The sequence below is a fragment of the Oenanthe melanoleuca genome, chromosome 3 (genome assembly GCF_029582105.1).
Source record: "Oenanthe melanoleuca isolate GR-GAL-2019-014 chromosome 3, OMel1.0, whole genome shotgun sequence".
NCBI classification, from domain to species: domain Eukaryota; kingdom Metazoa; phylum Chordata; class Aves; order Passeriformes; family Muscicapidae; genus Oenanthe; species Oenanthe melanoleuca.
Window position 1 is genome coordinate 47,318,639 of NC_079336.1, and position 23,117 is coordinate 47,341,755.

General features: G+C 37.3%; 1 protein-coding gene across 1 annotated transcript in view; it reads right to left on the reverse strand.

Annotated features, from left to right (window-relative positions):
* Positions 1-1,238: 1,238 nt before the first annotated feature.
* The window catches only part of MAN1A1 (mannosidase alpha class 1A member 1), a 139,510-nt gene continuing 117,631 nt past the window's right edge, over positions 1,239-23,117 (reverse strand). Inside the window, exons 9-12 of the mRNA XM_056486650.1 lie at positions 11,700-11,919; positions 10,040-10,212; positions 4,959-5,074; positions 1,239-4,295 (exon numbers count right to left, since the gene is read on the reverse strand). Coding sequence (XP_056342625.1) covers positions 4,169-4,295; positions 4,959-5,074; positions 10,040-10,212; positions 11,700-11,919 — 636 coding nt within the window. The 3' untranslated portion in view covers positions 1,239-4,168. The remainder of the gene's footprint in view (positions 4,296-4,958; positions 5,075-10,039; positions 10,213-11,699; positions 11,920-23,117) is intronic.

A 23,117-nucleotide genomic window follows, 5' to 3' on the forward strand; every position in this document is an offset into this window, starting at 1 on the left:
GGAGAGAGAAAAACCCTGTGGTTCACCTCTTCTTGCAGTATTCAGAGTGGAGCTCTTGAGTCTCAGTGACCGTTTCCTGGGTTTAGGAGTTTGGTTTGTGATGTGTAATCTCTCCTCCTGCATTTGGGATCAACTAGGACAGGCTAATCCCGAGATTAAGGCGGATCAGATGAAGAGCTGTTTCCATAGCAGATGCTGCCATGTGGGTGCATGAGCTCCCCTTGTGATAGAGCAAGGCCATAGGGCAATGCAGATGGGTCAAATCCTGTTTGTCTTGACTAATTGTCAACTCAGCTCTAGTTCCCTTTTCCCCTGCAGAAAACAAACAACACCAAGCATCCAATTAGGGAGACTGAATTGGTTGAAATTCTAATCCAGGCTTGCATTTACATCTCTTCTGGATCAGTCTGTGGGAAATTTGCATTAGTTCATGTTTGCCTTGTTGAGTAGCAGTTTGTCTAGTCCTGGAGCCAGCTGCAGGAGGGCACTGTCTGCTGACTGCCCCAAGGACTTCACTGTGTAGCTGAAACTGCTGCAAAAAAATCTCAGAGCTACCTTCAAAAATGATTTAAGCAGGTCTAATAGTAAGTCTTTTGACAGAAATTGATACTACTGAAACTGTTCTGTAAAACCACAGCAATTTATTTCAGTATCATCTTGGGAGGAGGCTTTCTTCTAAACAGAGAAAACAAGGTTATCCAGGAGGTGTAGCTGTTATTTCAATATTTATATTGGAAATCTTAATGTCCTTCTGAAACAAAATTACAGTTACAGTTCCTATGACAACTGTTTCCCTCTCCTCTGGAGCATGGGATAACGATAGGATTTCATTACATGGTCTTGTAACACTGGGCATTGTGACAGCCTTGTCATCTCCACTGTGCTGTTTGCTCCTAAATGGCATTTAGCTTTGCCCACTTGTGCTGTGCAGGACATGAATTGTAGTGAGCGACCTTCACTGTGCTTATTGCCTGCAACCTCCCACTTCCAGCTTCCTTCTTTTCATTAGCAGGCTCATTTTCTACCAAAATACATTTGGTATGCTGAATTTTATTGACAAAAATTCCTAAAAGCTTATTTCAGTGGTAGAATATCTATATGCAGATGTTAATTAAGAGCAGCATCTTAACAAGTATGCAGAGCACTGACAAAAATTTGTGAGTGTGGCAGCTAAACCAGAACACAGAGCAGATTTCTGTAGTTACTTCTGCAACACATGTAAGAAAAACTAGAACCAGTTGAACAGATATATTAAAAGACTTTATTCACAATAGAGAAATTTTTACAAATATAAGTTTTTAAAAATTAAGCATCTTGATCTATTATGTATTCCATAATTTCAGTTTATATAAAGATGAAAAGACTAAATGGAATATGTACAAATCAAAACCAATTTAAATACATGACAGAAATGGATCTGTATGAAGTTACCATAGAAACAGTGAGCTATTAGGCATTGCAAAAATCTGTGTATAACCAACACATATGCAATACTTATCTCACAAACAATTAAAATTTTTTTTCCCCTGTGAAACAATGTTGGTGCCATTTGAAGGGATCTACCTCTTGGGACTCAACATATGCAGATTTAAATGCATTCTTATGCTACAAAGAAATGGAAGAAGTGTGGGCAGTGTGTTTATGCTAAGATAATGTGTCCATGTCACAGTCTTCTCCCCTCTGCACCCCCCACCCCCCAAAAAATAAGCAATTTATTTTGTTCTTATGAATGACTGGGAACACAAAGTCACCATCACTAGCCACTTCCATGAAGTTAATTAAGTGAATGGGTATTAAAATGCATTATCTTACTAATCAAACAAACAATGATATATATGGACTGTTTAAAAATGATTGCTCTAACTTTGGTGTTTTGGGGTTATTTAAAAAAAAAGAAAAATTGATATATTCTCAGTTTATGAAAAGTTTTTTTCTTACAGTTGGCAGATCTACACGTTGTACAATCTTCTCGTCTACTTACATTAGTTTACAAAAAGTACAGTATAGTGCAGTTTGTACATACAACCTGAATACCAATACCACATCAAATTTGTGCTCTTTCAAATCATCCTAACTCCCACGCTAAGAAAAATTCATGTGAAATGTTCACATCACAAGGAAACAGCCATGATGCTTATGTTTAAATATGTAAGACCCAATGCACGCAGAGCTGTGTGACTGGAGCCTGTTTTGAAACATGGATTAGACCTGTCTGGCTCTCTACTCTTCCCTCAGCTTGCTAAGTACCACCAAGATCACTACAGACAGCTGGGGGAAGCAAACCTTGCTTAAGAAAACCATGTACAAAGTGGCTTAAATAACTACAAAAGCTCAGACAGAAAGTCTTTGAGGAGGTGTGTTTTCTAACTCAAGGTCTAAAGCAGAACATGCATGTGGGAGGCAGTAGCAGCAGGTGGCACAATAAACATAGCTAAGAAAAAAGTAATTATTGTTAAAAAGAGAGGAAATATTTTGGTTTTATTCCACAGCTATGGTGGTTCAAGGGGTGGAAAAAAAGTCTCCCTTATAAATACTATTTATAAGGAGAAACAATGAAGTATACTCCTCCAATGGTACAAATTTTTGGCTTCTACCCAAGAAAACCTCTGCTGCAGACCCCTATCAGCATAGAAAAAATGTACTCTAAAGCCTAAACAAATGTGTTCCCTCAGCCATGATTAGCAATGCTGGACATGTGAGCTATCTTACTAAATACCATTCAAGAATGTTGCTGTTCAGAACCAGATTTGTTTCACTGCAGTCCAATCAATGAACAATTCTTTCTCAGAATGGGAAGCCAGGTGTTTCCTACCTGAAATGTATGGAAGTCATCCCATAACTAAATGAAAACACAGGTAGACTTAAAAATCATGTAAACCTCTTCAAACTAAGTAGAAACAGGAATTAATCATGCCTCATTTCTTTTTCCCTTTGGTGATGCCACAGAGCAAAACATTTTTGGCAAAGCTGTTGCCTTTCTCAGTAAGCCAGGCCTCTACTCTAAGGAATATTTTTAAGTACATTTCTGTTACTTAAGACATGACAGTATTGTCAGAAAGTTTTAGTTCAATGCAGGATAATTTCCTCTATGAATAACTTATCTTCTTTTGAGGAGGCAGGTTTTCTTCAAGGCATCTGAATGTCTATCTTTATCCATATAGATGCATTAAATTGCTTTGTGACAATTAACCATCAAGTCTGGTGTCAAGTCTGAACCTACCTAAATCTTTGGGAAAGTAACAGAAAAACAAACAAATTGTATCTGATATAATTCTAAGCTACCAGGAAAATGTCATTGAGTGGTTTTGGTTTTTTTGCCAACCAACCAAATGAAAGCTACTGGACTAAATATGTAAAGAAGGTTAATAGTCCCTTTCTTAATATGAAATTACTACCTTATTTTACTCCATAGTAGCTTGACTAAAGACATAAGAATAACACCACTTAGAAAAGGGAGGAAAGAATTTATTCTATTACAATATTCTAATCAAAACTTGAAAAACTAAGGTCTGCTAACTAATGTGCAAAATCCATAGAAACTAGTTTAATCTAACTTCAACTTATACTGCAATTTCACAGTTGTGTCTGCATGAGATGAAAATACCCCTAGGTAGAATTCATTGACAATGAAATACTCCAGATACTTTAGCAAGTAATGATAGACCCGCATAAGAGAGGCTGTCACAGTCACAAGATTTGTCCTGGATGACACACAAAACAAACTAACATAGAACAAAAAAAAAGAAAAAAAAAAAATAAAGGGAAAAAGCTCTTTATACTTAATTCAATATGGCTTTTTGCAACATGGCAAAATATTACAGCTTAAAGCATACATCTCCTCACAGAGGAGAGAAGAATTTTGCAGTCAAATTAAAAGCATAACAGGAAAAAAATAACATGCAGACCTTCTGCTTTTTTGGCCAAAATGACACTGCAGCCTAACAGAATCTGGGAAGATATCCTATTTCACTTCTAAGAAGCTATTCATCTGAATTAGAAGACTGAGGTTTTATCATAACTAATTGTGCACATTCATAAAAATTTACTGTTAAAGAAAACAGACTGCAAAACACTTGATTAAAAAATTTAACTTAGGAATTTAAAACCAAATCATGTGCCCAAGTTCTAGAAATGTAAGGAATGAAATGAAGTATAAATTAATCTTCATCTATTTCTGGTTTTCCTCTTTATTCCCATCATCTTTGTGAAGAACAGGGAGAGGATGAGCCTCTGTGTTGAAGACCCAGTGTTCAAATGGAAGAAGATCATCTTCAGAAAACAGCAAATACAGGTACCTGGCAAGAAAAAAAAGCAGGAAAGGAGACCACATGAGGGAAGTGATTTTCAGGAAAACACATGATAATTCATATTTCATTTACTTGAGTATTAAGCTTTCTGTTGAGATGGCATGACTGATTTTTTTTTTTTTTTTCTTGCACAGCAAAACACCCCCCCAGAACTGAAGAGCTCAAGACAAAATTTTAATCTCATTAAAAATTTAGGAGATGATGATAGATCATGAAAGCTTCTGTTTTTCCCTCTTAACAGGCCCTGCAAGCTTTCTATGGAAGTTGTTTTTTTTTCCCTTCTTTTTCTAAAGTTTTAAAATGAAATTTTCAATGTAAGCCTGGTAAGTTCTCTGTCTAGTCAATTTGCTTCATTAATGCTGGCATATATAATTAGATCCTATCAAAGATAGGAGACGTAATGTCTCAAAAACTATCAAGTATCTTTATCAGAAGTAAAGATAATTTGAAAAAGTCAGGGAATTTAGTTTATTGATACAGATTGGAAAAAAAAAAAAAAGGCAATTTGGCTTCCTGTAACCTAAGAAAAGCTCTGCAATTTTACTCAGATTTTGTTATGTGAGTGTCAGGGGTACTAATGATAAATACCTGTCTGTAAAGATGATACATAGAACTATTTCCCATTAATAAAATTCAACTTTCTTAACTTACTTGAGTGTCTCTGAAAGGAAGAAACTTTGCTGCACATCATCATGGTTTTCGTGATTGATATAAACATCTCTAATGCCAGAATAGCCACCGTCTACTCTGCAGTGTTTTTCCAGTGCCTGAAGGAGGGAAGAAACACCCAAATCAGTGGGATTAACAAAATTAATAATATAGGAGTTTTTCTGTTTGACAATAAAACTAGCAAAAAACAATTGCCACAATTTTTTTAATAAAGAGTTGAAAACTTGGTAAAGCTCTAGATAGAAAACTCTTTTAAAAAAGTCATAGGCATACCCACCTAATTTTACATTCAGGAAGAGAAGGAAAATTATAAATGAATACAAACACTAACCAGCTTTCAGAAGCTAAGACGTATGGGTATGAGGATTTAAAGATATTTGGATTTTCAATTAACCTTTTTTTCCTCTTTTAAATAGGAGTAATAATAGCCTTTCTATCCCAGTCTTTCAGCTTTTGGAAATTGTTACCTATACCTTTCCTGGTCATATTTTGGAACTTAAAATGATAGCGACATAATTGAACACCATACTAAAGATCAGTCTTTTCCTTACCTCCTGCAAGTCCCTTCAAAAAAAGGAAAGGCAACTCTCCATTTTCTGAGTAAGTTGTATGGCTTCTCTTTGCAATTATTTAATTTTTCAATGGGAAGACATTGATATTGGGCTCTGACTGAATTTCTTTTGTGCAGCAGTCATATTTTTCTTTGCTACCTCTCTGAAAAAGCTTTGTCTGTTACACAGTAGTAGACAGATAGCCAGGACTTAACACCACATAATTTAGCTGTAACAACAGCAATGTGTTTTTCTCTAGCTAGTTTTTAAACTCTATTCAGTTAAAAGGTGTAAAATCAGATGACTGATTCCTATTTCATAATAAAAAGGAGTACATGGACACCTAAAAATACAATTTATTTTCTGCCCACAGGAATGTCCTATATTTTGAAGATATATTTTTGAAAGAGAAAAAGGATCAGATGAAGAATATATATAAAAGGGCAAAAAAGATGCTGGAACTGTAGAAGGTATATACAGTAAGACTATCTAATAAACCTTGTTGCTTTTCTTTGTCAGGTGTTTGCAATAGAAAGGTGGTACCTTTATGTATAAGCCATAACTTCTTTAAATATACTGTTATCCAATACCTTATTTAAATATTGGTTATCTTGTTACTACTATATTTAAAAATATTAATTAATTCTTTTTTGCTTCATAATTTACCTATTTAACAAGGCCACAAGTATTCTTACTCTGTTAGTTTTTCTTGCTCTCTTTTACAATAACTCTCTGCTATCACACACTTTAAGGAAGGAGGAAAGAGAATCTAAGATGATTATATTTGAAACAACTCATTATTCAAAAAAATTTTCATAAAATGCTACTTAACCCTAAACAACTTCTTGCAATGAGAATGACGGTAAGGATGGTGGATGACTGCATTCACTCAGGACAACACTACTGTGAAACAGGGTGTTTGCTGTGGGGATGGTATTGGAACAACAACTTTCAGGCAGAAGTACCTGGGGCTTTATTCCCCTCCAGCAGAGTGCCAGGAGATTATTAGTTCCTCCATTTCTGAAGTTACTATAAATATCACTGAGGTGACTACAGGATGTGTAGATTTTATTTAGGAAAAGATGCTACATTTCAAAGCACACAAGCTAAAAAGCAAGGCAGAAGATATATCTAAACCAGGCAGAATAAGTATTTTCTGATGACAGATGGGACTAAGAGTCACTGATAATTAGTGAGGTATTCATCACCTTCCCCTCCTCTAAAGACTCTTTAAGATCTGTGTTTTGCTGTGAGTAGATATCCTAAATGTCCTTGATTTTGCTGGAGTCCCTGTAGCTGTCTGCACACATTTGGTTTGCACGACAGCCTCTGCTTAGTTTTCACTAGAGAGTAAGCTGCCTATTGTATATTTAAAAGGGATTTTTCTCCAGAAGAGATCCTTTAAAATATAACAGCCTATTTGTCTTATATGTCTGTAGGTTCTTTAATTTTCCTGGACACTTTTACTAAATGGCAAATTTACTTAAGTTCAAAGAAGTAATTTCCTTTGGCTGGCATTTCTCCTCTCTTGTCTGCATCAACCTGCAACGAATTCAAAATGCTGCATCTGTGTCTGGATTTTCAATGTCAAACAAAAGATGATGTTTTTTCAAGGCACAGCAGAAGCAGAGCTTGAAGGATAAGGCTACTATGCAAGGAAATACCTTCATTCTAAATGGGGCAAGGTAAAACAAAAGCAAATTGCATTTACCATTTATATGCTCGAAGGTACTTAGAGCCTTTGAGGTTTTTTTTTGAGCCTAGAGGCATTATAAAGGTACTGGAGGCACTGCTATGATATAAAGTAAGGGGTTAATTTGCCCCATGTTTGCCTTCTGGTGGTATCTATTTGATGCAAATATGAAGCATCTCATCCCTCAAAGCTACTTTCCCCCTAACTAAAGAAACAGGACATCCACCTGCAGGATTTGTAGGATAAAAAGGCTCCAGGTTGTCAACCATCCTGGCAGTGATGGGCTTTTGTGCCCTTTCCTGCAGTTTGAGAGCACAGTGATGTTCACAGTGATAGGGGTAGGGGTGGGCAGGAAGAAACAATCAAACACATTTTAAATAAGTAGTTCTCTGAAAATGTGGGTGGCTAGGATCAGTTATAATACTGTAATGGAAAACATCAAGCACAGTGAGAACTGGCTGACAGTCTCAAACTATCATAAAAGGAAAAACAAAGGAAGTGCTACAAATTTAAAATATGTGCTACATTTATAATGCAGAAAGGGAGGCTTTCATGAGCTAAGCTGATAAAACCTTTCTGACTCAGTAACAGTGGATATTGCTGGTGGTCATAACTACATTTTCTCCAGCTGCTGAAATTATCTTGGACTCAGAGCAGCAAAACAAATTCACAAAGAAAAAAAGGAGAGGCTATAGCATATTTTTAGCCTATAAAGTTGGAGAAAGACTTAAGAGACTTGTCAGAGAGTTTAGAAGTCCTGAGTCTAGAAGAGCCTCCTTTCCACTACAAGGACACTGTGAAAAAACCCTAATGAATTCTTATTGCCAGAGTAATGAGTTGAAAATGGACATGAAACACCTGAAGAACAACTTTTTTTGGACAAAACCCAAATGGTCTGATCATTCATTTTGTCTTTTTTCTTGTTTCAGTTTCAGGTTCCCCTTTGTGCAACAGGTATTGGTAATTAAACCAATGACCCTCAATGGTTGAGGGCTTCCCCAAGGACAGAAAGGGTCAGGTGCTCTTTGGGGCCACATTAAGAAGCAAGAGGGAGCAGAATTTATGAAATAGGTACAGTAAGATACCACAATATGTGCTGTAACAAAAAAATACTGTATTAGGTAGAGCTAAGAGAAAACAGGAAGAAAAAAGATTTAAAACCTACAGCTGACTGCAGAACTTCTGGGAAGCTGCAAGGTTTGTTTTTGTGAATTACCCAACTGCACATTAGGACAGTGGAAGATGGGCCCTGGGTAGAATGGGACCAGCTGCATCTCCCACACACAGGCTGTGTTAGAGGCAGATTGAGAATAACCACAGGAATGTTAAACAAGGAACACGTGGGGAGCAAGAAGGTAAACAAGTGTACCAACTTGAAAGAAACACAAGCAAACTGAACCAAATGGGTAAAGAATAATAACAAGGAAAACATTTCAATTGTTTATAACAATGTTATCAGTGTGGGCAGTAATAATGAGTCAGGAAAAACATCTCCTGGAGAAGGAACAGTTGGCATTGCTGAAGCCTGATGGGATGACTTCCACAAACAGCCATTGTAAATATGCCAATTATACTCTGCCTGGGAAGATTCCAGTAGTAAAATGTGTGCCTATGGGTGGTGTTAGCAAGGCAGAAAGTAAGGGAACAGCCCTCTAAATTAGAGGTTTTAAAACCCCAATTGCTTTGGAATTAGTAATTCAGAGGCATATTGTTTCAGGATCCCAGAGCCAACACCTGAGGGAGGTAAATACAATGCCCTAAATAAATACACTCTACCTAGCTGAATACAGTGCTCAGTGCAGGTATGGAACAATCATGAATATTCAGGCAAGAAGTTTGAGAGTATAAGCATAGCTAATACTACTGTTCTTCTTTGGAAAGCATATTTTGCCTTAAATTTAATTCCTGGAGGATATCTAAATACCAGGTTTGCAATGCCCTTTTCCCCACAACAACAGCATTTGCACAACATTTCTGATACAATCAGTATCTACACAGTGAATACTGAATACATTTACAGACCTTGGTTGCTGTGGAGGGAGTCGTGTTTATGGGGTCATAACCCAATTAGAGCTTTCTAGAAATTTTAGGACACAAGCCTACACCTTCTACCCTCAGAGCAGAGCAACCCCCTCCTCATAGGTTGTAATCATACACTTCTAGAAGCAAGAGGGTAAACTAGATAAACTGACAAACAGGACATTTTTGAAATCCTGGAAAGCACAGGAGAGGTCACTGTGAATAAAATACTGCAGAGAGGTTTTTTTTTTTTTATTTTTCTTAAGTACACAGAGCCAGAAAAATAAAGTTCTCCAGCTTACTGTATTTCCTATCAGATGTCAGATAATTTAGCAAGGGCAACATCAGTGTGAGGAGGGCAGAAGTGAACTCCAGAGAATTGTAATAGGGACTCATACCTGGAGGATGGAACATGATAAATCTAAAGGCTCTCAACCTTAAGAGTAAGAGTGATTAACTGCTGAAATAACAGAAACAATGGATTTGGCAATCCCATTTTTTGCAGTGCAGACTAGCTGCCCTTTTGGAAGGCTTGTGCTAGACAAACACAAATAGCTAGGTTCAGCATGACTGGTTGAAGCTCAAAGGCCAGTGGGAGAAAAAAATTCAAATCTAGAAGAGATTGCTATCATCTAGGGAGTTTTGTCCAAATAATTTCTGCTTCCTGAAAGTGACATGGTTGTATGTTGGGAATTATCTAGTCCTTCATCACCTTTGTCACCTTAATTAAAGTTACCTTCATACAATTACTGAAAATACATTTCATAAAACTTATTTCCATATTATATTTTCAACATTACCTCAACAGCTTCCCATCCCCACTCCCTGTACTTTGGATCATGAGTGAGCCTCCACATGTACATGTAGGTCTCTATGACTTCTGGTCGAAGGATGTAGTATTTTTCATTTTGTCTTGTGGCAATGGCCTCAACACCACCATCAAATCTGAAGGCTTCTGGTCCCAGTTTCATTCCTAGCCAATAAAAAAAGCACAGACTAAAATAAAGGCATGAAAAAAGGTTTCAAATTATGTAACCAAATCAAACTCCCCAAATTACCAAATCAAACTAGGCTTTTATGTGGCACAATGCCAGGTTGCCCAAAACAATATAATTTATGAAAGATACTTCAGCTTTTCCTGTTTTTAATATTTTATAAATAATTTGGAGTAGGAGAGAGCTATTCTTCACCAATGCCTTAAATGGCAGTTACAGTTTGAACAGTGATGCTAACATTTGCATTCTGGAAGACTTCATGTAACTAGCAACAAGTGAAATTTTGCCTAAAAGATAGGATATTTACTTTTCTATATCAAATTGGAAACTACACTCTGGGACCTGAAATGCTGCCAGGATTATTTCTATAAGAAGATGATAAAATCCAAAGAAATCTCCTGTACAGAAATCCACTTTCTTTGTGCAATTCTATTGTTTGCAGCATTGTGTCAATAGAAATGAATGTAAAATATTCTTTTGTGCATAAAACATGATTAATACCTACATTGATGCATAAATGAGAAGAGTCCCTCTCTTGTATTCAGCTATATAGAAATTGGCATAGTGAAAAAAGCTTGTTAATTACTGTTATGTAACTGTCATGTCAATTACTACAGTGAGGATATACACTTCAAGTGCACAGAAATTATAAAAAGCCATTTTAAAATTTACACTTAAAGCAAGGGAGGAGCTGCTCATAAGGGATGAACATTTCTCACTGTGTTATAATTTTCTGTCAGAAAAGATGAACCAGGAAGACCTTACAAATATGAATGCTTAGATTATGAGAATATGGAAACCATAAGCGAGATTGAAATGAAAGCCACTTTCGAGATACCAAACCTCAGTTATTGAATAACTAGAAGACAATAGGATGGCCAGCTGAAAGTAATCCCCTTGTGATAGAACAATGTCTTCTGCTGGAGAGCAAGTCCAAAGGTCAGAGAAGACTTTGCTAGGGTCCAAAGACTAGTTTTTAGAGTTTAAAATATAACACACTATGGTAATGTAAGGATTCTTACAGGCTGTATGTAAATGCTATAGAATTTGTATCTTGTGTTAGATTGGTTAGTGGAAATTAGAATATTCATCATAGAAGATTTATTGTATTGTAAACGAAAAATCGTTTTCTTGCTTTTACTCTCTCTTATCTCTTACCTCTTACTTACTGCTCTCTCTCTCTCTCTATCTTACCCCTTTGCTCTTGCCTCTCTTGCTTTTACTCTCTCTTGCTCTTACTCTCTCTCTTACCCCTCTCTCTCTCCTGCTCTCCTTCTCTTCCCCCATTCTCTCTTTGTCCTACTCCGGGCTGAGGCTCCAGCCCTTAGCAGGACTCTGTACACTCACACCCTTACTATCCCGACACAAAGACTCCCGCAATTTCCATTCAGCTTTTTGCAAAAGCACCAGTGGCTGCCCTCAGGAAGGCAAGCTGTGCAGCCAGACTCTGCAGGATCATACTCACGTGTCCGGTCATAGGACTCGTGGCACGTCCTGGCAATCTCAGCGCCCAGCTCGATGTGATGGCCTGTCCTGTCACTGGGCGCTCCGTCTGCCCCCAGAGCAAACATGCCTCCAGCAAAGCAGGTGAGGTGTCCCATCTTGTGCTCCAGCAGCCCGCCCTTCCACTCGGCGATGTACGTCAGGCCCCCGCTCGACTTGCGGATCAGGTGCGTCTCGATGGCCTGCAGGACACGTCCCAAACCCAAGGCCAATTTGGCAAAGTGCAAAGGACAAAGCTACCTTGTACGTTGGTTAACACCATCCCAAACCCAAGGCCAGTTTGGCAAAGTGCAAAGGACAAAGTTACCTTGTACATTGGTTAACACCATCCCAAACCCAAGGCCAGTTTGGCAAAGTGCAAAGGACAAAGCTGCCTTGTACATTGGTTAACACCATCCCAAACCCAAGGCCAGTTTGGCAAAGTGCAAAGGACAAAGCTGCCTTGTACATTGGTTACCACCATCCCAAACCCAAGGCCAGTTTGGCAAAGTGCAAAGGACAAAGCTGCCTTGTACATTGGTTAACACCATCCCAAACCCAAGGCCAATTTGGCAAAGTGCAAAGGACAAAGCTGCCTTGTACATTGGGTTAACACTATCCCAAACCCAAGGCCAGTTTGGCAAAGTGCAAAGGACAAAGTTACCTTGTACATTGGTTAACACCATCCCAAACCCAAGGCCAGTTTGGCAAAGTGCAAAGGACAAAGTTACCTTGTACATTGGTTAACACCATCCCAAACCCAAGGCCAATTTGGCAAAGTGCAAAGGACAAAGCTGCCTTGTACGTTGGTTAACACCAACTCAAACCCAAGGCCAGTTTGGCAAAGTGCAAAGGACAAAGCTGCCTTGTACATTGGTTACCACCATCCCAAACCCAAGGCCAGTTTGGCAAAGTGCAAAGGACAAAGCTGCCTTGTACATTGGTTAACACCATCCCAAACCCAAGGCCAATTTGGCAAAGTGCAAAGGACAAAGCTGCCTTGTACATTGGTTACCACCATCCCAAACCCAAGGCCAGTTTGGCAAAGTGCAAAGGACAAAGCTGCCTTGTACATTGATTGCTTTTGCTCTGTATTGCCTTTGCTCGTAAAATGCAATGGATAATATGAGCCAGCATAACTTCAAAGTGCAGCCAAACCAAGGCAGATTAACATACATCAGTAATGATGACTAATTGTTCTTCAACTTTGAGCAATTTGCAGGGTACATTTTATAAAATATTGGAAAGACCTACAAAATACACTTCCAATTTTGAATTATTTCCCCTTTTCTACATTGAGCAGTTTCAGATAATTTAGCTTTCAGTAGTAATTTAACTTTCAATAGTTATTACTCATCAATTCAGTTTCTATATTTCCCATTTTAGTTCTGACTTAAAGGAAGTGGTCATTGATATAATTTCATGTAAATTATATGCAGTTGTAACTCATATTCAAAACACTTGGCTCAGTGTGAGCAGTGAATGATGTTAGGCCTCTGAGTATAGATGGCATGCCCAAAGTCCAATGGGTTCCCCTCCCAAACTGAGATCCTCTACTTATCTATCAAGAGCAGGGTCTCACTCTGAGATCTTAGGATAAAAAAAAACCTAAGCAGAATAAAAATCTAGAGGGAACTGGAAGTTGGTGATATTAGCAATGTATGGTCACTAATTGCAAAATCCAGGAAGGCAACCTTTTGTGGGAGGAACAGAGTTAAAACAACAGAGGAGATGCAGAAGAGCACATTAATTAGAAACCCACAAAGAAAGTAAGGTATTACTCTTTAAAAGGTTATGGAGAGGAGAAAACTGTTGAACATTCAATTACCCATTAATGATCTGGTTGCTCTTTTGAAATTATAAGATTGAGAAACAGTACTCAACATGCATAATGCAAGAGAAAAACCATTAAAAATATTACTACAGACGACTATTAACAAAAGAGCCAGGATTTTAAAAAAAAGTTTTATAAAGAGAAAGTAGTGATTGTAGTTACTTCTCCCCATTTAAGCATTTGTAAAGATTGTTCCTATAAGCATGAAAAATCCTCTCGGAATTAGAAGCATCAGCAGAATAATTGTGCGATTTTTACATACTGTTTTTTTCTGCCAATTCAATTCACATTGAAAACTATACATTTTTATCAAGTAATATTAGTGCAAAGCACTTAGTAAAGATGTTTTCTGCCCGGATCCAGAGGCACTATTGGCTCAGAAAAATTCTCCACCCCTTGTTTCCACCTTGATTGCATGCTTTTACCAGTGGGTACCTACTGGAAAACATACCTAAATTTTAAAGCAGAAGTTAATAATGATAATCCCTTTAAAAAAAGTCCTGCATAATTTAATTATTTAATTATTTAATTTATAAAAAGAGGAATTAGATGTGAAAGGGTAAAGGTGAGAAAACACCTTTGTGAGAAATAGCTTTCAGACCTATTTGGGCATTCTAACAGCAAGCTACCTAAAACCAAGCTGAGGAAGGAAAAACTTTAATGACATTTCATTTAACCTTTCAGCATGATATCTCCCATCTCACCAAAACAACAGTTCTAAAAATAGGCAATAACTCTACTGGTCACTTAGCTGTAGGGTCAAAATTTATTTAAAAATAGATTGATAACTAAATTTACCTATGTTGCATTTTTTTTAAACTAATGACTGAAAAACAGAATGAAGTGTCACTGCATCTGAATGACATAACAGCAATGATGCACTTCTGAACTGTATTAACTAGACCAGAGTTGATCCTTGTAGTATAAATATGGATTTTGTGGTACCAACTAGTGTTGATGAGTTTTTATCTCTCTTTTGGCTCAAAATTAAAGTTCAGGTTGAAAAAGGATGACTTCCAAGAGTTTTAAAATTATTCAAACAAACTAGTGTTAAGAAATTAAAAAATTGATGTTAATTGATACCAAGAATGTCACAATAAAAATATATTTCCAATTTAAGTATTTGTGTTTAGAAAAGCGAGTCAACTGTTTTATAAATGGGGCCTATTAAGAACTAGTACATATGTCTATTAAAAGTTTTTATTATGTAACCATCTTATTTAAAGCTATTTTTATGAGGTAGCTATTGGATATATCACAGGCTTTCAGATTGCCTTGTCATGCTTGGTACAATCCTGAGTCCCTAAGTGCTAGATGATACCTACACCAGTGTGTATGTCTTTATTAATGGCATGCTGGGTTACTATGCATTTTTACCTAGACATGAAAGCTAAAGTTTAAGAGCAGGATAGGAAGGAAGGGTTACATTCCCATAGGGGAATGCTACTTGCTATCTGCAGTGCTTTGGGAGCAGTTCTGGCAGGGAAATCAAGTAAAACAAGTTATCATAAAAGGAGAATATGTAGTGTGGTGACAAAGATCCACCCAAGTGAAAAGCTCTGTCTGGTACAATTGATTCTGAATTTCATACTTAAAATAAATGTACTTTTATTTTGCTACAATTATGTACTCACTTCAAGGAACACATTTATTTGAATTGCAGGTTTATTTCAACTTGCTCCCCAACTACAAATTCCCAACTACAAATTCCCAATCCAACTACAATTCCTCCCTGCACTGTTAGCAGATCAAGATCAAGATGAAGGGATGTAGCACCTCTCCTATGAGGAAAAGCTGACAGAATTGGAATTGCTCAGCCTGGAGAAGAGGTGACCTAATTGCAGCCTTCCAGTACCCAAAGGGAGCCTACAGGAAAGATGGAGAGGGACTCCTTTACAAGGGCATGTAGTGACAGGACAAAGGGGAATGGCTTCAAACAGAAAGAGGGTGGGTTTAGACCAGATATTAGAAAAGAGTTCTTTCCTTTGAGGGTGTTAAGGCACTGGAACTTGTAGCCCAGAGAAGTTGTGGATGCCCCATCCCTGGAAGCTTTCTGGAAGCTTTCTCTATCCAAAACTGGATGGAGCTCTGAGCAAGTGAAAGGTTTCACTGTCCATGGCAGGGGGTTAGAATGAGATGCTCTCTAACATCCCCTCCAATCAAAATAATTCTGTAACTCTGTGATATTAATCACTACAGAGATTATTATTTCTTCTTACTGCAATTAATATTGTCAATATAAACCAATATATAGTATCTGAAAACAACCAAAAAAAGAAGAATGTGGTCTTTGATTAGCTGAAAATATATTACTGATGGATTGTTTGGAGCTGGTACAGTTTTTCTTTTAAGTAAATGGAAACTTCATTTCATTCTAGAATTTATTTCTTTCCATGAAGGTAGGGCAGAGAGAAAGGAGAAAAGACTGGAAGGAGAAAAAGTAGCTACAAATATATGTTACCAAAAGGAGCAATAACAGATGCTACCTGGTAGTGGAAAAAAAAACCATAAAACAAAAAAATTGATTTGAACCTGATTTGAGCCTATAGTGGACAGAAAAGGAGAGGAAAATGAAAAGTAAATAAACATTTTACAGATAATTAAAGAAATAAATTTACTACATGTAAAGCTGGTATGGCATACAATATGTCATGTACCTATAGAGGCAGAGTAACTTCTTATGGCTGATACAGTTCCTGCCAATTTTTCTTTTTAAGCTTTTACCTAAGGCTCTGCTTACAGACCTCACTGCAGTAAAGCCTTCAGCCAAATTACTTTTTTCTCCATCTTGTGGGAAATTATTCCTTTGATACAACAACTATATGAATGCTTTTGCACTCAATTAGGAACACTAACAGTCCTTTTTACAGTTTGAATGGCGACTGAAGTGCTCCTTGCATTATTACTGGCATCTTTCTCATGAGTTTGCATGTTAAAATTATGCCCTTGCCTATCTGTCACAGTGAATGAGACATCAGGAATTGTTTCAACTACAGGATTGCAAATTGCACGTTTGTGTAATCTCTGTTATTGCCAGCATAAAGGAGAAATTTCAATTTTTCCCAACCTGATTTCCTCCCCCTCCTGCCCTCATTGTTGAGGCAATATGTTTTGTGTTCTCTGCTTGTCAGCCTGTTCCTTAACCTACACATTATACTGCCATTCTTACCTGTGCAAAATTTAGTAGAATTGGACCCTCCTAATAAATAACCATTCTTCTCCATTCAGTTCTTCACTTTTTCAAGCTTTTTACACATCTTAAATGATGTCTTCACCACCCCCTTCAGTCCATCCCTGACTTGATTTTGTGGTTGCAAAGTCCTTCATTTACCCTTTGACTTGTTTAAAATGTATTGTTTATAGGAAGACACAGAAGACCCAGAACTCAATCATTTCACTGTTGAAATGAGTTAAAAACTAATCAATAAGCTTATTTTTACAGGTGTTCTCTTGGTGGATTACACTGACAAGTAACAAAAACACCGAGATGCCTGCAGAGCACAGGTGGAGGCTTCTCAGGAAAAATGATCTGCTCCTCAAGGCTGCTCAAATTCTAAATAAACATGTGCCACAGAAGTGTTAACTCTGCTGAAGGAGCTGAGATAACAAATTACAAACCTCAAATGGCAATGCAACCCCACAGTTCTGCTACCTCTAGCTCTAAGGCATTTCACCTCCCCTTTTGCAGTATCTTCTTAATTATGATTAATGAATTTCAATGATTACTGCTGTTTTAACAAAACCCAGGTGGTTTCATTTCCTGCCTCAAGATGTCACTGTAGCTGGAGATAAAACTGGCTAGCAAGACAGCTCCGTATTTCTATACCTTAATAAATTTGAAACTTCAAAAATATGATTCTATTTCTAAATTTCAAGGGTTTATAATGCCTGTTTTGGGGATAATTACAACTCTGCAGGCGTTTTCATAACAAAGCACCATAAATTATCTCTGTTCAAACTTTTAATATATTTTTCTTCCCCTAGGAATTTTCATAAACAGTTTTTTGATGATTTGAAGCAACAGTGAGAATAAAAGAGAATTCTACCATGTGTTATTTCCAATAATTCAAAGATGTTTAATGCCAATTGCTTACTTATTGACTTTAATATTTACAGCTGGCACCAGTACATTTTATTGCTTTGAAACAGCACACAGCAGCAGGTCAGGATTACTGCAGGTTTACATTCTGTGAGTTTCCAAGTAAATTGTCTGCTTTCTTGTTACTTTTCCCTTACATTTTCTCTCTTAAGTTGATCTAATGCAATAGATACTCTTCTTTCTCAACCTTTGCAACTAAACACATTTATCCTTTATTGCAAATTCCAGTGAGTTCATTACAAAAAATTTACTGTGGGACTAGGAAGTTCAAGCCCTTGTTACAAACAATTTAAATATTTCTGCCAAAGAAAAGTAGTGTCTTATGCTGAGGTCCTCAGTGCTTACTAAACTGAGCTTTAAAAATCAAAACTGAAATCTGAACACAGAACTTTCATTTGTTTAAACACAGCTCATAAGAAACATTTTGAAAGCACCAAAGCACTTACTTCTTTTGGACTTTAGACATGTTATGTAGACAAGCTTGCATGTGCAATGAAATATGAGTGCTTATAACAGAGGGTACCTGAATTTTTAAAGAGGAATCATTGGCAAACATTTAACTACTGCGATACCTATTCATCTGATCACTAAAAAGATGATTAAGTTCTAGGGGACAGCTGACTACTTAGTTGTGTTTGAAAATTGCTACTTTTTTTCCCTCTATATATCTATTAGTGTCTCTCAGATCACCAATGCTCTAGCTCTAAATGTACTAAATGTTGTGTGTTACCAGTAGGACAAATTTATTAATATTTTAAAAATTATTAATGGTCTGGCATGAATCAAATCAAGTCGTTCTCAAAATGTTACATTGTGCATGTTCTGAATACTCCAGGATATCTGTTTATTCTGTCAAGTTGTTTTTTTTTGTCATCAGAAGTGAGAAGGGAAAATGGCATGACTAGTAAGGACATGGCTGCTCTGAAAAGAGCAGAGCCAGGAGCAAAAACCATACAATTTCTCTTTAGACTTTTCCAGTTAAAATCCTCCTAACAACATTAAAGCTTGCTGCTTGTCCTGACAATCCATAAATAAGCAAAAATTTGAATAAATACTTCATCTGGTCTAAAACTCAAGACATTGTGCGGTTGTCAGTAAATTATTAACAATTTAAAAATCTGCAGAAGCCTGTCTTTAGCTTGATACTTTCTGTAAGCATTTGGAGAGAGTCTCAAAACCCTTGCTGAGAGGGGAAATACAATGAAGAGAATAACAAGGAGCAGTGAGTCTTCTGGAGTTTCTTGTCTGCTGACTGCAATGAATCTTGTGTTCCTACATAATGCAGCCATACTATCACTATGTGCAGAACACCAGTGCAGCTGGGTGATAAGTATTTTAAACATGACAGCTGACAAAACTGCCTGCTCACTGATTTTAACACATTTAAGTTACATTCAGTTAAGTTGCCTCCCACCTCCTACACCAAAAAAAAAACCCCACACAAAACAAAGTATGCAGTGGGAATGCTGAGTACCAACTGCTTCATTCTAAGATGAGCTGCTATTGCAGCATCCTGCCTGCCTCCAATGCCAAGAGGTGCTCAAGTATTGAATATTCAAGTCATTAATCACTTTTAGATTTACCCAGTATGACAATATTTGAGTTGTTGCGGCTCTCTCATTGTCCACATCAGTTATGCAGTTTTTAAGACCACTTGGATCACAAAGCAAACCACTTCAAGCACATAATGGAGACTGCAGTCAGTACAAACCAGCCACCAGACTGTCACTTCAGTTAAACAGAACCTCACGAAACTCCAGAGATGAAAAAGGCTATCTGCCAATATCATGTTTTCAGTTTGCTAACAACACTTCATTTTCCTTCTCCTTTCAAGGAGAAAGGAGTCTCCATGGATTTGTTTTATTTATCTGAAAGGCTGAAATCAACAGCTCTGAAAAATATTCACTACTTAAGGCTGACAGTTAAATGTACCCAAAATTCCCCAATCAAAATCAAAGCTTCCTTTAGCAGTGTGCAAACTGAGTACATTTCAAAGCTACTCTTCAAAGTTAGCAATGTACCAAAAAAAAAAAAAAAAAAAATTTACGCCCCCAAAAAAGTAATTCTATATATTTTCTGTCTGAATACTCAAAATCCTGAGGCCAAAAATTACTTTTTCCTCTTTTGATATCCACAGAAGTTTACTGCATTCACAGCATTGCTTAATTGTGCAACCCAGCCCAGCAGCAATTTCTGACATGGTGTTGAAATCTGGCAGAGTGGCTGTGGCACTGCTTCACAACATGTGTTCCTCTTTTGGCCATTTCCATTGTTTCCACTTCATGTGCTGTGTTCTGCAGAAATCACTTGTTCTCTTGTTCAGATTGTCTGAGCAGTTGTTACCCATTAAGAAAGAATACACAATCTAAATGTCTAAAAAGTGAGTTAGCTACCCTGACTCAAGATAAAATTGCAGAAAGCAGCTGCTTTGCCTCATTGAAACCACAGGACCACCAAGGGCTGCACTGAACTGAGCTGCTTGGGAAGTGCTGGTGAGGGATTTTTCTTTTTCCTGTGAAGTTGTTCTGGGTTGAGTTAACATTCTCTTCACAGCCTCTGGATATGCCACTTCCCTAGAACTACACTGAGAAGGGGATGAAGGCAGAGTCAGAGAGAGAAAATACATATATATGCAGAAAGATGGCAGAAATAGCCATAAATAAATATAATGAGAAAAGATACCTGACCATCAAGGGTGAGACAACCTATTTACAGGAATAAAGGAAAAATTGCCCTTCAGCTTAGAAAAAGAGGGCTGACATATTTAAGAGGGGAGGATTTGATGCAGTTTGTGACACTGCTGTTGCTAGACTAGATATAAGTGAACCCACAAGGTCCATTTCTGCTCTAAATTATCATGTTCTCTTATAAACCTATTCAATTGTGTCTCAGAGATCAGCTTGTTAACTGAGAAGACTGAGATGATTCCTGTCCTGGATACTTGCAAAGACTGATGGATTATTCTATTGGCAGTCACTTCCTCAAAATATAGCTGCAAGCTGAATACACATTTGTTCTGTAACTAAATGTTGCATGCTATCCATTGAAACCAGTCTAGGAAGATCTCTTACTTCATGTATTATGTGAAGCAGGATGTTATTTGTATTACTTTTCAAAAGAGAAAAAATAACTTACATTAAAAATACATTCACTTGTCTTTTTGTGTGAATTCTACAGTTTATGAATCCCTCTGATGGCCTTATACATTCATACTGTGCTCTGGTATTCAAAACAAACTATCTTGGTCCCTTTTCCCACTAGAAATAAACTCTTTAAATGGATTCAGCCATATATGCATTTTTGTAGCAAGCAGAAGCAGTTTTTAAATCTCATCTGATCTTAGTTATTGCTTTTAACTTCAGCCATTATATAACCTATAGGTGATACAAAAATTCTAATGGACAGCATTCCTTTTTTTTTTTTTTTTTTTTTTTTAATATGATTTATAGAACAATTTGAAAAATAACCCCTAAGCTCTATCTAAATAGATTTCAGCTTTTCACAGTGAACTATATAACTCACCATATATTTTCATTTGTGTTTTCTGGATAGCAGAAGATATTGAATTAAGCATCAAACCTCCACATCACTCTTGCAGAATCTGGTGGGTATGTGCTGGACTGAATGGCCAGGAATAATCATGCTGCTCCCTTTGGCATAGTCTTAAAAAGATTCTGAGAGTGCTGGGGGAAATTTCTCCAAGAAAATACCAAGCAGACTCAGAATGCCCAGACGCTGCAGCTTTAGTCATAAAGAAAGACTGCAGCTTGAGCAGACACTTAAATCAGCTTTAATTTAGATAAGTAGTGGATCAATAGCAATGAAGCCAGTATCAGGATGGATTTCAAATCAGGATAGTTACTCCAATGAAGAACCTGGAATCCCAGTGGGGCCCAAACATCCTGCAGTTTCTGTGAGGCTGAAACTTTGCTGCTGCTTTCTGAACAAGCTACTTTCCAACATCAAGCTGCAAGTACTAATGCTGCATGTGCAGCCCCAGCTTTGGTACAGCTGTACCTCAGCACAGAAAACAAGCAACAGGAATGCTATCAATCAGAAAATACTGGAAATAGCAACAGCCTGCAGCAAAAGGAAATCTGGTTTTAGTCAGGTCCTCTCAAAATTAACATCCTGGTCAGACATGATGCTTGGACTGCTTCTGGGCTAGTACTACTAAAAATATTAAGAAAATAGGTACTTTAAATAGAGTCACATGCAACAGAGCTGAGAGCCTGTCATTGATACTGTCACATTCAGTGAAGCTGCTGAAGGGGGGATTCTGCTCCTCCAGCTAAAATCTGAGCAGGGAGAATGTGGGGGCTGTCACCACCTCTGCTCCCTGCTGGGACCTCAATAAAAACCTGATGTTTTTAAACCAGAAGAAGCAGAAGGCTAGAAGCAGCTTTGACATGCTTCAAAATGTGGTAAGATGAATTGATAATTTCACACACTTTGTTCTCTCTGTTTGGCTGCCAACCCAATGGCTGAGCTATTACAACAGCACTGTTCTTATGCTATAGCCTCAAATGCACTCAAACCTAATTTAAGATCCACCTTTTGCACAGAAGTTGAAACCAGGCTAGCAGTGAAAATGAGGCTGACTGCATCCAAATCTGCACTTACAAAATTAAAGGCAAGATCTCCTTAGCAGAGGATACTTGGCCGTCAAATTTACAACCACCAGAGATCACACCCTCCCTCAGATCTTCACACTTGACTTTCCTCTCTAATGAAAAAAAAGATGGTTGCAATAAACAACCATGGTTGTTATTTTTTTTATGCCACCACTTTTTGTGTATGAGAAGTAAAAGGAGACTTATGACTTCCCTAGGGACAGTGTGTTTCCAGATATATGAGAGAATAAGCAGATATTGCTTAGCATCTCAAAGCCTTGTCTATAGAGGCACTGTAGATACACACAGTTAATAAGAGATAAAAGCCCTGGCCCTAGACAACTTCCAGTCAAAACAGATGAAAGGATGGGGAAAATGAAAAGTAATATTATCCTCTTTTTAAATATATATCTATATATATATATGAAAGCAAAGAACTGAGAAAATAGGTCATTTGCCCAGGACTAGAAGGAAAGCCTGTAAATTAAATGGAATACTTCCCAAGTCTCAATCTGGTGTCTCAAACCCATTACTTCTCCCAAAACAGCATATTAAGGAAATAAAATAAATAACAAGGCAAAGTGCAGACCAGCAGGAACATACATAGAATACCATACAGAAATGCAAATATGGACAGTTCTGATTTTATAAAACTTTCTCTTGTGTCCAGTTGGGCTGTTTCACAGAAGATGACAAATTCATGTACTCTTGTACCAAAAAGTAATTGTGAAATAACACTCCTATTTTAATTTCTGATTATCTACCATAACATATTGATCCATGTGTGGACCACGTGTGTCAAACCAATTTTTATTGCTGAAACATGAGAAAATTCAACATAAGAGAGGAATTCCC